The sequence below is a fragment of the Centruroides sculpturatus genome, unplaced genomic scaffold, assembly GCF_000671375.1.
Source record: "Centruroides sculpturatus isolate CEXI.00-Female unplaced genomic scaffold, Cexi_2.0 scaffold4, whole genome shotgun sequence".
Lineage (NCBI taxonomy): Eukaryota > Metazoa > Arthropoda > Arachnida > Scorpiones > Buthidae > Centruroides > Centruroides sculpturatus.
Window position 1 is genome coordinate 974,837 of NW_019384444.1, and position 14,219 is coordinate 989,055.

The 14,219-nt window shown below is 25.7% G+C and overlaps 1 protein-coding gene across 1 annotated transcript in view; it reads left to right on the top strand.

The window, feature by feature from the left end:
• Positions 1-1,855: 1,855 nt before the first annotated feature.
• Positions 1,856-14,219, top strand: part of LOC111620291 (mastermind-like protein 3) — a 33,107-nt gene continuing 20,743 nt past the window's right edge. Inside the window, exon 1 of the mRNA XM_023362196.1 lies at positions 1,856-2,493. Within this exon, the coding sequence (XP_023217964.1) occupies positions 2,242-2,493 (252 nt within the window). The 5' untranslated portion in view covers positions 1,856-2,241. The remainder of the gene's footprint in view (positions 2,494-14,219) is intronic.

Genomic DNA, 14,219 nt, shown 5'->3' on the forward strand with positions numbered 1-14,219 from the left:
AATGAAATTACGATGTTTATTTTAATATAATGATTTTTTTACTGTTATTCACTAGTTTAGATTATTAAATTTCAATTATATTTACTTTTATTACAATGTCATAAGTCTCAAGTATTGGAGATTCTACCGACTGTTCGGTAACTATTGGATATTTCATGAAAATTTCATTGAGAAACTAGGCAGTAAATAAAGAGAATATACTGCTGCTATGCTTTGTGATGTAATTTAATTCTTATTCAAATCATGCCAATTGAAATAAATATTTATAACACGTTGATACCGGAATAAAAATCGATCTTAAAAAATACCAAAATTGGTCAAGATTAACATTCAAAAATTACTTTTCAAACAATCGATATATGTAATATAATAAAATTTTATCATGTCAGAATCAATTTGAAGATTTGTCACGACCATTATAACGTGATATATTTGATCAAATTTGTGAATTTACCTATTAGAGATAATATAAAAACAGTTTAAAATATTTACTCACATTCTGCAGAATATTTAAGCATTTTCCTAATTTATTTGTATTATATATCTGAATACTTGATGAAACATCTTCATTCCATAAATTTTTGCACTGAGAGTTAACTAGGATTTAAAATAAGAATATTTTATAAACAAATTGTAGCATTTAATTTAAAAAATATCGCTATTCTGTATAAATAGAATTTCTCTCTTTAAAATGAACTTAAATTTAAACAACAATAATACAAAAAATATAATTTAAAAACACTTATTAGATACTTTATTATATATTTAGTCTAGATAAATATCCGAGCAAAATAAATATAATTAGTATAGGCAATACATCTGGGGGTCTCTAAATATCGGTAATTACTTTGCCTAATAGCGCAATAAAAGAATCTAGCTGTTCCTTTAATATTTGTTGTTGTTATTACTTTTCAACCGGGCAATGCCTGCTATCGCTGCTAATAATTTCATAAAAATGGACTGGAAAAGAAAATTCATCCAAAGCAAAGCCATTTGTCCCTGGAAAAAAAATCAGGGAGGAGAATGAAAAAACACTGGTAGCTTTTAAGGAAATTACAAATTAGCAAAACCACCAATAGAAACATCGAACGTGTTCAAAAACTGCACATAGTTTTGCTAGTTGACGTTGTATGCTGAATAGATACTTTCATTACAAANAAATAGTAGCCCGGCATTGTGACGATGTCACAATAAATAATTGCTCGTTAATTTTAAATATTAAAATCGATATAATTTTTTAAATGATTCATTTTATCGATAAAAATTTTTATTAAGTAAGACATTAGTCGTATAATAAATATTCAAATTACATTATCATCTCTTATTGTTATTTTTTTAAATCTTTGTTAACGTATATTAATTTTAAAATAAATACCGACATAAGTTATTTACAATAAAATGTATTCGAAGAAAAATGAGTTTGTGAAATCTAAAAAAGATAAAAGACTTGTATTGAGAAATGTATGTAACAGCCGGGAAAAGTTTTATTCTTTCAAGGACGTAACTTTTTCTTCGATGTATCACGTTAATTTTTTTATTTAACTCGAACAACAAACAAATCAATACGACTAATGTTATTTGTGATAATTCGTGAATAAAAACTGTTCCATCGTTACCTATCCGAATGAATTGTTTAATAAATAAATTCAGAAAGCTTCATTTTAATATATTAATTAACGATATTTTACGGTAAGAAGTTACTTTAAAACACTACGTAATCGCTGTTTCGAAATTTTATTTATACTTTATTATTAAAATTTCTGCCGCATTTAGAATCGATGATATCGAAACGATCAGGTATGGAAGACACGCCACGACCACAGCAAATGCACATGTTGAGGAATGGCTACCGTGCACGTGTCCGATTCAAAAACCGAATGCTTCCCGTCTTTCAGTTCGTAAAGGTGACGTCATATCCTGTTTGACGTCGTGTCCCGGATGTCGGACTAGTCGAAGCGTGAGAAGGCGATCGTTTGGCAGCGAAAACCATCCCCCTTCCCCTTCGCCCCTTCAATTCCTTCACTCGGCGACGTTTAATGGAATGTTTTTGATATTTAGAGGCCAAGAAGTGTTACTTTCGGGGATAAAGTGAGAAATGAGACAATACGGCTGGGAATTCGACATAATAACGTTATTATTGTCGGAATGTTACTCGGAAAGTTCGATTTGGATTTTGACAAGGAGATATTTGTCTTTGGATACTGAATTAACGTAAGTGATGAATGCGTAGAAGCCATTCTCATGGAAGAAATCCTCCCTTCGCGGCGCCAAACTGTTGTCGACCGACTTCGCCGCAGGATAGAACTTTACCGTCGCCACCAAGAAGATTGTAGTCCTCGCTACAACCAAACAGCGCTCGGTCTGTACGAACAACAGCGTCATGAGACATTGCTTCTCAAGCAACGTTACTTGGAGTCTAAGGCTAAAAAAGTACGAAAAAACGACCACAAGTCTGTGAAGGACACTACCTGCGGAGACAGAAATTTATTAGTGGTAAGAAATTTCTAATAAATAACACCTAAATAATAAAGAAACTACTTGGAAACTTTATTTAAATCACCCAACTTTTAAAAATAAGCTCATTCCTAAAACTTTCACTTTTTCGGTATTAAGAAAAGTTTAAAAATCGTATTCAAATTTGTCGATTATTTACATAAATATTTAATAATTTAAAATTTATTCGCATGATATTAATAAAGTTTTGCTTTGTAGTGTGACGTATTCTGTGTCTTCGTTTCTTAAAATTGTCAATTACATCAAATATTTATTTATGACGTAAATAAATACTTTAAAAGTTCCGTGAAAACCGAAATATATATTCATACCATAAATAATTATTTCATAAAACTTATCACAAAGTATTTGACTTTTTTATAAAAGTTTAATGCTAATTTCTTAATTTAACATTTTTCAATGTTAAATTATTAAGAAACTTTTCTTAAATCTAAGTTTTTCACTAACTGAAAAGTTAGTTGAAAAACTTAGATTTAAATGTACAAGGCAATAGTTATTTGGTAATTAAAATAATAATTATTCTTCTCTAATTTTTGATTCAAACAAATATAATCTGGATANTTTAGAATTAGCTTATTTTTTGTTCAAATTTATATTTAAGCTAATTTTATCTTTAAATTTTTATAGCAAATAAATTAAATGATGCCAAAGTGTCAAAAAAGGCATGTTGAATGTTAATTATAGCACACCAATAATGCTGGCAGTGAATGCTAATTATACTAGGATTGTTAATGGTTAAAAAACAAATAAATTTATGCATGCTATAAATTCAATAATATAAATTAACTTAATTAATGGTTAGTCATTGCTATATAATTTACTGCTAAATCTTTGAATTTTTCATTAGACTGTAATCAATAATGTAAAAATAAAATTTAAAAATTATTTTTCAAAATTTAATTGGCTTGATACTGATGTGCAAAACAACTTAAAATGGCTTTTTGTTTACAAAGGTAATGTTTTCCTCTCTTTCATCTATTTACATGTATTAGCTATTTCTGTTATGTTTTGGAGCTTATTGTTAAGTTAATTGATGAAAATGTAGAATTAAAATTGTTTTACTTATCATTCTTTTTGTTATTTGATTAAAAATGTTTTATAAGAAAAGCTAAGCTTAAATAAATCTATATCAGTATAATAAAGAACAAAAACTATTGATAAATTTTTAAATAGACTTAGATGCTTTAAATATAAAAATACAAATTCAAATTTCTGTTTTAAATAGATTACATTTTGATAAGTTTGTTCTAATATCTCAATTATGATAAAATATTTTCTTAATGTGTTATTTTTATGAATAAAAATTAATTTGTTTGAAATATAGTGTAAAAAAAATCTTTATTAATAATCAAGATAATGATAAGTTATACTTTTTTTTTATTATAAGTTACCAGATTTATTAAAATGTTTTATTAACCTTTTAAATATTTAAATCTTGAATATGGTAAAAATAATTATCAATTATTTGTTCATCAATTAAATAAAATTGGAGGTCCAAAAAATGAAATTTAAATTTTTATTCCTATTATATATAACAATTGTTACTTCTAACATGAAAATTTTAAGGTGTTGTTCATTTATGTTGTCAGTTATAATTTATTAGCATATGTAGCTAAATAAAAAATGCAGAACAGTATTTAAATTGCTTTTGTTGTATCTAATTTACCAATTAAATCAATATTTTCTTCATTTTTAAGTATTTTTTCTTCTTAGTAACAAACTGTTATGCTACGTATATTGGAACATAAACAAATTTCAAATAATTTTCAAATTCCATTTTCATATTCCAATTTGTATAGTCTGATAAAGTCAATTATTAAAGAATGAAAAAGTTTGTAAATTAACTAACTTTTTTAATTGTGTGTAAATGATTTTGTTTTGTATTTTTATCTTTTATACTTTAACAGCAAACAAACCTAGTATATTATTAGCATATGTTAATAATCATGTTATTTTTAAGACTATGATGTAGGTTGAGCTCTAGAATATGATTTAGAACCTATTGTAGATATAAACAAAATTTGTCTTATTGGATAAATAATTTGGTTTTATCAAGAATAATAATAAAAAAATTTTTCCTAAAAAAATAGTGAAATGAAGGAATAAATAGACATTTTATTCAAGACTGGGTAATGGAATTTTATAATTTAGGAAAACATTGAATAAAATAAAGGAAAAACTAAGATTAGTGTAGAAAGTAAAAATAAGAAAATGGACTAAAGTAAATTTCCCATAGAATGTANATTATATATAACAATTGTTACTTCTAACATGAAAATTTTAAGGTGTTGTTCATTTATGTTGTCAGTTATAATTTATTAGCATATGTAGCTAAATAAAAAATGCAGAACAGTATTTAAATTGCTTTTGTTGTATCTAATTTACCAATTAAATCAATATTTTCTTCATTTTTAAGTATTTTTTCTTCTTAGTAACAAACTGTTATGCTACGTATATTGGAACATAAACAAATTTCAAATAATTTTCAAATTCCATTTTCATATTCCAATTTGTATAGTCTGATAAAGTCAATTATTAAAGAATGAAAAAGTTTGTAAATTAACTAACTTTTTTAATTGTGTGTAAATGATTTTGTTTTGTATTTTTATCTTTTATACTTTAACAGCAAACAAACCTAGTATATTATTAGCATATGTTAATAATCATGTTATTTTTAAGACTATGATGTAGGTTGAGCTCTAGAATATGATTTAGAACCTATTGTAGATATAAACAAAATTTGTCTTATTGGATAAATAATTTGGTTTTATCAAGAATAATAATAAAAAAATTTTTCCTAAAAAATAGTGAAATGAAGGAATAAATAGACATTTTATTCAAGACTGGGTAATGGAATTTTATAATTTAGGAAAACATTGAATAAAATAAAGGAAAAACTAAGATTAGTGTAGAAAGTAAAAATAAGAAAATGGACTAAAGTAAATTTCCCAAAGAATGTAGCTCAAGAGACTGGGATAGTGCAATTAATTTACTATAGTACATTTAGGAGGATGCCATGAGAATAGGAATTTTGTCCCTGCTTTTAAGTAAAGTTTTTCAAATTGCTACATAATTTCAATTTAAAAACAAAAAGTCATAAATTAATAAATATGAAATATATCAATAAAAGTTCATTATAAACATTGAATTGGCACAACATTTAACAAATGAACTGCTAAGTTATTTCTATAAATTGTTAATTTTAAGTTGTATTTTTAAATTTTGTTCTATATAAATTTCAAATGTAAATTATTCTAAATTCAACTGTCAATTCTATTTATTAATTGTTCTAAGTTCTACATGAAGGATGATGGAACAATAGGTCCAAAAGCATTACTTTTCAAGTAAACCTATTGGTTTCCTCAACTTATCAGCTTATTTGTTGAATGTTATAAAAATTGAATTTTTATCAAGTAAAGATATAAATATTACTGATAACAAGAAATTTATGTAAAAAAATTAATGAAAAATTAATTAAAAAACTTTTTTCATAATATCAGAAAGAAAAGTCAATAATGTTGTAAAATAATTTTTAAAAAAATGAAGATGTGTGTACTTATATATATATATAGTACACACACCTTCATTTTTTTAAAAATTATTTNTCGATTATCCAAAACATTTCGGGACTGGGATTGTTCGGATAACTGATCATTTACAAAAAAATATATTAAATACAAAACTATACTGTATATATTTTGTATCACACAAATTACAAATATATACCTTATATAAAGTAGTACATTAAAGTAGGCCTACAGTTTAGGTTGGCAGGGAGAGGGAGTGCTGCAGTGCCACAGCACTATTGGAAATTTGAATTTGCCAACTGGAATGCTTTCGGTTGATCAGTATTTGGATAATTGATGCTCTACTGTAATATAAAATGAAAAATCAAAATTTAAAACTTAATGCTTTTGCAGTTATGCTTTTTATTTTAATAGCCTTATTTCAGCCTTATTGTAACTTTTTTGAATTTATATATGGTTTTTGGAAAAATATGCATATTTATTATGAAGTATAATTTATTTAAAATTTAATGCAAAATGATAAGAATACAGTACTCTTGTGAATAGCATAATATTGTGATCCCTGATCACAAATTTGTAAGACTAAATAGTACTAAGTACATCTTGTTTAAAATTCTGGCAAACTGCCTTACCTTGCCAGCATGATAAATGTTAGAATGAATTACAAAATAAGCTTTGACCAACAACTATTTTGGAACTTTGGCCTAATTTTACTTCATCTTGTTAATCCTCCCTTGACTTTGCATGCTTTGTTAACACAGACTAGTCCTTTATGATAAGCTCATAATTGTTCATTTGGTCAATAACTTACATATTGGTTGGTTTCTTAGGGCATAAAATTAATGCCAAACTCAATCAGCTTTGAATCTAATGTGCTTAGGGACAATGGACAGATTAAGTTAAAAAATGTTGTTTTCTTTGTTTGGTTAATGCTTTTCGATGTAAGAGACCAATCTCTTATCACTGCACTTAGTTATATAAGTATCCTTTTGACTCCATGAAAAATGACTGATTGGTCATTTCATGGTCATTTTAATTCAAGTGTAAGCCAGGCCAGCAACTTTTGTCAGAATTTTGCCTTGCAGTGCAATCTCTTTTTATCATCAGAAACTGCCTGATAATGATAAAAGATCAGGTATTTCACCCTTCTGTGCAAAGTAATTTTTAGGATGAGGAGGCAGGAAAAGATAGTAAAGTTTTGTGGAGACCTTTAATGTAATAATAATAATTTGTCATCCATGATTACATCAAGTGGAAAAGGAGTGTATCTGGTGCCTCTGCTGTTGCCTCCATTCTTGAAGTGAATTAATTTCTGCTATAGACTTTTGCCTTTTCATCATATGTCTCACTTTTCATCCCATGTCAAGCACTTTCTTTTTCATAGCTTTTGTCTGTGTTTCATATTTTTTGGCCAACAAATTGAAACAGGGGCAACTTTGATATTAAGAGTATGCTTCAGACTATACTCATCTTTATTATCCAACTGCACCTTTGGTCAACCTGAACCTGGCTTTCTATTACTGTCACAACATTTCTGTAGTCTATCCAAAATCTTGTAAATTCACCTCTATTTGAAACTAGCAATCATAAAATCTCTAGTAATTTTTTTTTTTCATGTCTGGATGAAGTTTTTTTAAAAAACTCTAATTTTTGTCAACTCTCTTTTTGTTTATCTCTAGTCATAATTATCTTCTTCAGAATTATACAGTGTATTTAATATCAGTTGAAAGCAGACAACCTATATATTCTAATTTACAAATTCATTCTATTGATATTTTTGTGCTTGAATCATAAATTCAAGAACACATTGTACACAATTTTTTTCTTGAATACTTTATATTCAAAAGCTTAATCAGTTATGTTTAATAGCATAAACCTTCTAATTAAACAGTTTAAAGCAAAGCAATTTTTAAACTAATAGTAAGATTAATATTAATTGAAAATTGGGATTATGAATTTGATATTCAGTAGTACATAAATATTTGTCAAATTAGAATAAAATATTAAGGCAGATTTTAACTTAATTTATTTTTAACAAATATATATGTTTCATTTAACTAAAATGGCAAGAAATATTGTATAGTATGTGTAGTTTTTAAAAATATTTAAAAAAGGGAGACTTTTTTTGTTTTAATTGTATGAATAAAAAAAAATTTAACTCCAATATTAATTTTCTTTATACTGGTTAAAACCATGTGTTAATTTAAAAGTTAAATTAAATTAGCTATACATTAATAAATATATTGGTTTCCTGAATAAATGTATTTGCTAACTAAGGCAAATACATTAAATCATGCTTCTTACAGTTGAAATTAAAAAGTGTTATTTGTTTCAAACTGAAAAGTTGTTACTATATTAACAGCTTCATTTTGATAATCATCCTCTTTATATAATATTATGTAGTAACTTGTTTTATTTGCATTACTTAGTATTTATATTTAAAAATGCTAAGTAATCCAAAACAAAACAAGTTACTATTAAAATCTTATAATTAAAAGGAAAATTTTATTTGTTTATGACGTAGTTGTATATGTGAAGACAGGTTTGTATTTGGATTTGTGATATTTTTGAATTTCATTGTCTTTTCTTTAGGAAATGTAGTTTTCGTTTTATTTATATACTTTTCTATAAACCTGTCTATCATATTTTATAGTAAAATTTGCAAAAGCTCACAAATTTTTTTCAAGTGACCATAAAAGTTATTTTAACAAACGATTTGTGACATCACTGCCTACAGACCAATCTGACATGGAAAATACTGAACACATTTAACTTCCTGATCAGTTATTTCTGTTTTGGAAATAGTAAATTAATAAAACAATGTAATTGTTAAGAATTCAATCTAAATAATAATGTCCAACTAGGTAAAATTGGCTGTGATGGTGTTACCATTTAAATCTTTCTCCCAATGCATTAGTAATGGGTACTGTCAAAACTATTTTAAAATAATTTATATATTTGAAAAAGTAGACTTCAGATCTAATGCAGCTTTATAAACATTAACTGCAGTACCATTATAAAAATTGATCTAATTTAACTTCAAAATGGTTAATATATATATCATTTTTTAAATTATTAACTTAATTCTGTTTCATATCATCAGTTAGATTAATTAAAACCAAAATATGTCTTCTTATACTTTATTTCTTCTAACAAGATTTGCCATTATGTTGCAAATAAAAACAAAAATGTTGAAAATGTAAGAATAATAATGAAAAAATTATTCTTCATCTCTTTTATCAAAACACTTTCCTGTTTCTTGGCTTTAAGGCTTGTTCATCAAAGCATTTTGTTAGTTTTTTAACTAAATAAATATATTCCTACTGGAACTACAATAAGTAAAAAACAAAACCTTTAAACAATCCAGCAAAATTGTTTTTAAGATATTAAAAACGATTTGCTGGATTGTTTAAAGGTTTTGTTTTTTATCTTTTTAACAGTCAAATATACCATAGATGTGCTACAGGGGGTTTGTGAGAATCTCCAATTCAAATTTTTAGAGTATTAGAAAACCCCTAATTATTAAAGACAAAACAATTGCTGAATTATGAAATTGTTATACATTTTCTAGATTATACCTATAGATTATTGTTGATTTGCTTTGATAAATAATTAGTATTTTTCTGTGTTTGTGTACAATACATTACATCTTATTTATTAATTATGATGAAAAAATATAAAAAGTAGAGATATGAGATACAAAAATTATATAAATTTAAAACCTATCTAAATTTTCTTAATCACAACTAAATTACTAAATGTAATTTGTTCAAAACATTTAATGTAATAAAACAATAAATTAGTTTCAGGTGAATTTATTTATGTTGAGTAATAAATCTCTATCAAAATAAGAATATCTGTATTTGTGCAGGAGTGGAACTTTTCTTCTAAATAGTAATAAGCATCTCTAATATTTGTCATAATTATTCTAATCAAAACAAAAATTTATTTAAAGCATTTTACTTTATTTTTAAGCAATAAAGCATATAGCATCACAGAAGTACTTATTCATTTTTTTTAAATTTTAATTATTTTTGTTTAATAAGTTAAGGGTCTCTTGGAGCTCTGCATCAGTTGCAAAACTTCTGGCAGCTGACAGGTCTTGCTTTTAATTTTAGAAATATTCTAGAATTCTGAAAATTGTTATGAATTTAAATTACGTAAGAAATAATTTTCACTTATATTATTCTAATTAACTAAAGACCCCTTAACAATACTTCTTCAAAAAATGTCATCTGTAAAGATTTTTTTTAGTTTATTATAATAAAATAATAATAGAAAATCTTATAAGACAATATATAGTTTTAAAAACTTATGAGGGTAATAATTTCAAAACACATGTCTTCAAATTATCATAAAGTTTTATCATCAAATTATCATATTGAAAAATGCTTAAGTTTCATCATTTTTATCAGTTAAAATTAATTTAAATTTCTATAAACTGATATATAACAATATAGAACAGAGAAAATAATGGCAGTACGTGTTCTTAACATAATTTTTATAAATGTGTAAAAAAAATGATGAAATGCCATAAGAATCAATTTGCTTATTAATATTAAAAAAAATAATTTTGTTTTTTCTTCAGTTTAGTGGAATGAAGCCTAAAAGATAGTCTGAAAGTTTAGGCTTAAACTTTTAGATAATCTTTTGGTCTTCATTAATTAAATCCTTGCTTTGGTTAGATTGCTTATACAGTTTAATGAAATTTAATGATTAAAAATATAATAAAACAAGGTACTAAATGTGTATTTGATAAAATTCAGTAAACATAAATTCCAAAACAGTAAATATAAATTCACAAAATAAAACTATAATAATTCATCTTGTTGTTTTTTTCTCACACCTTGGGAAAGGTTTGACAAAGGACAAGATGACAGTTATTTTACAGTATAGTCTTTTTTATTTTGTGAGAGTATTAAATGTTTTGCCAAGTTTATAATATAATTTGCTGAGTAAAACTTTATTTCAAACTCAAGTAAAATATTTCAGGTTTAAAATAAAATTTTGTGAAATTAAACCTGTATGTAATAATCAACAATCCTCACTCCTGAACAGTTTAAGAAAAAATGAATTGATTTTTAAGTTATTGAATTTATAGGCTCTGGCACAAATGTTTGTAAAAGTGAGTTTTGTAGTATAAAGATAAATTGAAACGAAAATAGTGAGTGATGTGTAGTGCCACTTTTACATATTTGTACCAGAGCATATAAATTTAATAACTTAACTTTTAAGTTAAGTAATATATTTTATGTTTAAAATAAAAGTTTTTCATTTCATTGCCTTTCATTGTTAGATAAGACACATTTCATAAAATCTCTGAAACCATTAATATACAAAACATTTAAATTTGCATCTTGAATGAATATAAATAATAATTTGGCATCTTCTGGAAAAAATGTCTTGCATTAAAATTTTCCTGATTATGTTAAAAAGGAAAATATCATTTTTTATGATATAGTTCTTTGACTAAAACTTAGCATAGAATATTTTATTTATTGGTCTGTATTAAATTAAACATTTTGTGTGTTTGAACTACATTGGCTGCTATTGTTTTCTCTTGTTTTACTTCATTCATTTATGTTCTTGATGACAGATAATTCTGTCCATACAGATCTCTACTGATAAGTATACTTGACATTCTACACATTGCTTAAGAGCAGTAGTGTCCTCTCACAAAAATAATTGGATCCAATTTAATTGCAACATTATAGAGAATAATGTTTTGAGATAGTCCACAAATCTTTAGGCATTTCATTTGGGGACCTGTGTGATTTTCACAGTAGTAGGTTCATCTTGTTGAACTTGCACTGAATATACATGAATTGTTTATAAGAACAGCAGATGAAAATATAAAAATGAAAAATTTGCTCAAAAATAAAATATACTTTATTGTTTATGAAATTATAACACTATTTGGGATTGTAATTTTGTAAACTATAAATCAATAAATATGACTTTTTTTTCTTATTTCTAAGGAAGGGGCTATCTTTTGTTTGTGTATGAAATTGACACTCATAACTTCTGATGTAAATTGTATTGGTGTGAATTATTTTTGAAATATATAACTGATATAATAATTAAATCAATGCTATTTCATATAATTAGCTAAAAAATGTAAATTTTGAAATTAATTAAAAATAAGTCATAATTTTAGCCTAAAATTAAGCTAGTGTTTAAGCTTATTTTTTGTTTAAAAAAATATATTTATTACAAGTTAATAGTTAAATCGCATAACTTTGGGATATCTTTATTTCAAAATCTTTTAAATCCAAAATATTAATATTAAAAATGTCTTGAGATTAAAATCTGTTATAAAAAAAGCACTATTTGCTTTGATGTTACATTTTCCTATTAATGGTAAACCTCACTGAACTGATTTTGTTACTCTTTTTTGATATTATCTAAGTGTGATGTCCATGCAAAGTGTACATAGATCAACAAAGGAAAATCGTATTAATAACTAAACGACAGTATAATCAAACAAAGTATTTTACTTTGCATATATGAACAGGTTCTTTTGGATTCCAACTCTGCAGTAATTAATTACAATACAGTGTCAAACAATATTCCGGCAGACAGTTACAAAACATACTGTTTGCAACAAGTATAAATGATGACCAAAAACTATGACTAATATCTGTGCTAAGTTAAAACTGGGGAAATAAATCATATGGTAGAAGCTATTTGGATTTATGAGAAGTTTAAATTCTAGAATTGTTAACCTGACAACATCCTGGTACAGCCTTACTTACTCTGCCTCATTAGATAAATTAATCAAACAAAAAAATTCAAAATTATTTTTTAATGTAAACTTTTCAAAATCTATAATAATGTATATTTTATTTATGTGGACAGTTTTATACTCAAACCATCCATAGCTTGTTTGAATTTTGAATTATGTATATATTATGTTTTTGCTGATTACAGTACCACAAATGACACTCTCTCCACCATAAAATCTCTTAGTGGTGAGTTTTAGAAGTAAATATTCTCCCTGTTGACATCTTTCATGTCCTGAAATGTCAATAAATAAAATTTGGTTGCCTTCAGACTGCAATCTATACCTCCAGACAGCATTGCATACAGATAATTTGACTATCCTTTTATATTTATTAAATGTAAAGACTGTATTTTAAATAAATGTTTTAAACTTTTAATTTATTACATTAAGCAATATTATATTTTATGAATTTTTATTTGCATGAGCTTATGGTAATAATTTACCTACTTTCAGTAATCAGAATTTTGTCTTTGCACTCTTCATGCTATTCTTAACTTGTCAAATTTAAATAAAATTTAACAAAGTCCAATGTTTTCTATAAAAATTTTAATATCTATTTTTTTTTTTTGTGTTTAATATTTAAACAATCTGCTATGTTGTTTAAGAACAATATATTAATTGAATGATAATGCATAAATAAGATTTACTTTTTGGTTGGTTGGTTTTATGAAATTTTTAGTCTGTTCAGTGATAGTGACCATCTAATAAATATGAAATGTTAGATGAAATGAGTAATGTGTTAGTGAAATAAGGTCATGAGTCATAACTATATAGTTAATGTAATTTTGTGCAAATAATATATTGAGACACACATCCCAAAGAAAATTCTAAAATGGAAATAACCTTTGCATAACCTGCCTTGCTGTATGTCTTGTCTCTGGAGCATCCTTTGAAAACTTGACACTGGTATGCAGTTTAGAAGATACTTTCTTAAACATTTAAATGTTTTTTTTATTTATTTCAGTTCATTATAAATATAATTACAAAAAATGAAACAACAAAAAATAATACTCCTCAAAATGAAATTGTAATAGCATGAAGAAATGCACATAGCAAGACTGGTAGAGATGAGACATATGCAAATGATTAAAAAAACAAAGAAATGCAACAGAAACCTATTTATTAGATTACTAAATAGGCCATTATATGGTAAGGCATACTATCAATGAGATGATTAATGGTTGTCTGAGCTATCCCTTGCCAAGCTGCATCCACTGTGGTTTGCATATCATCTACAGTATATGGTGGTGGTTCCTGGTGCACCTAATGTCAGATTCAGACCCACAGGTGTTTGATGGGAGAGAGCTAGTGAGACTGCTGGCCAGGAAAGGGTGTGAATTCCATTCAGGCTGGAGAGAGTTTGCCATGCAACATGCAGTCAAGCATTGTCTTGC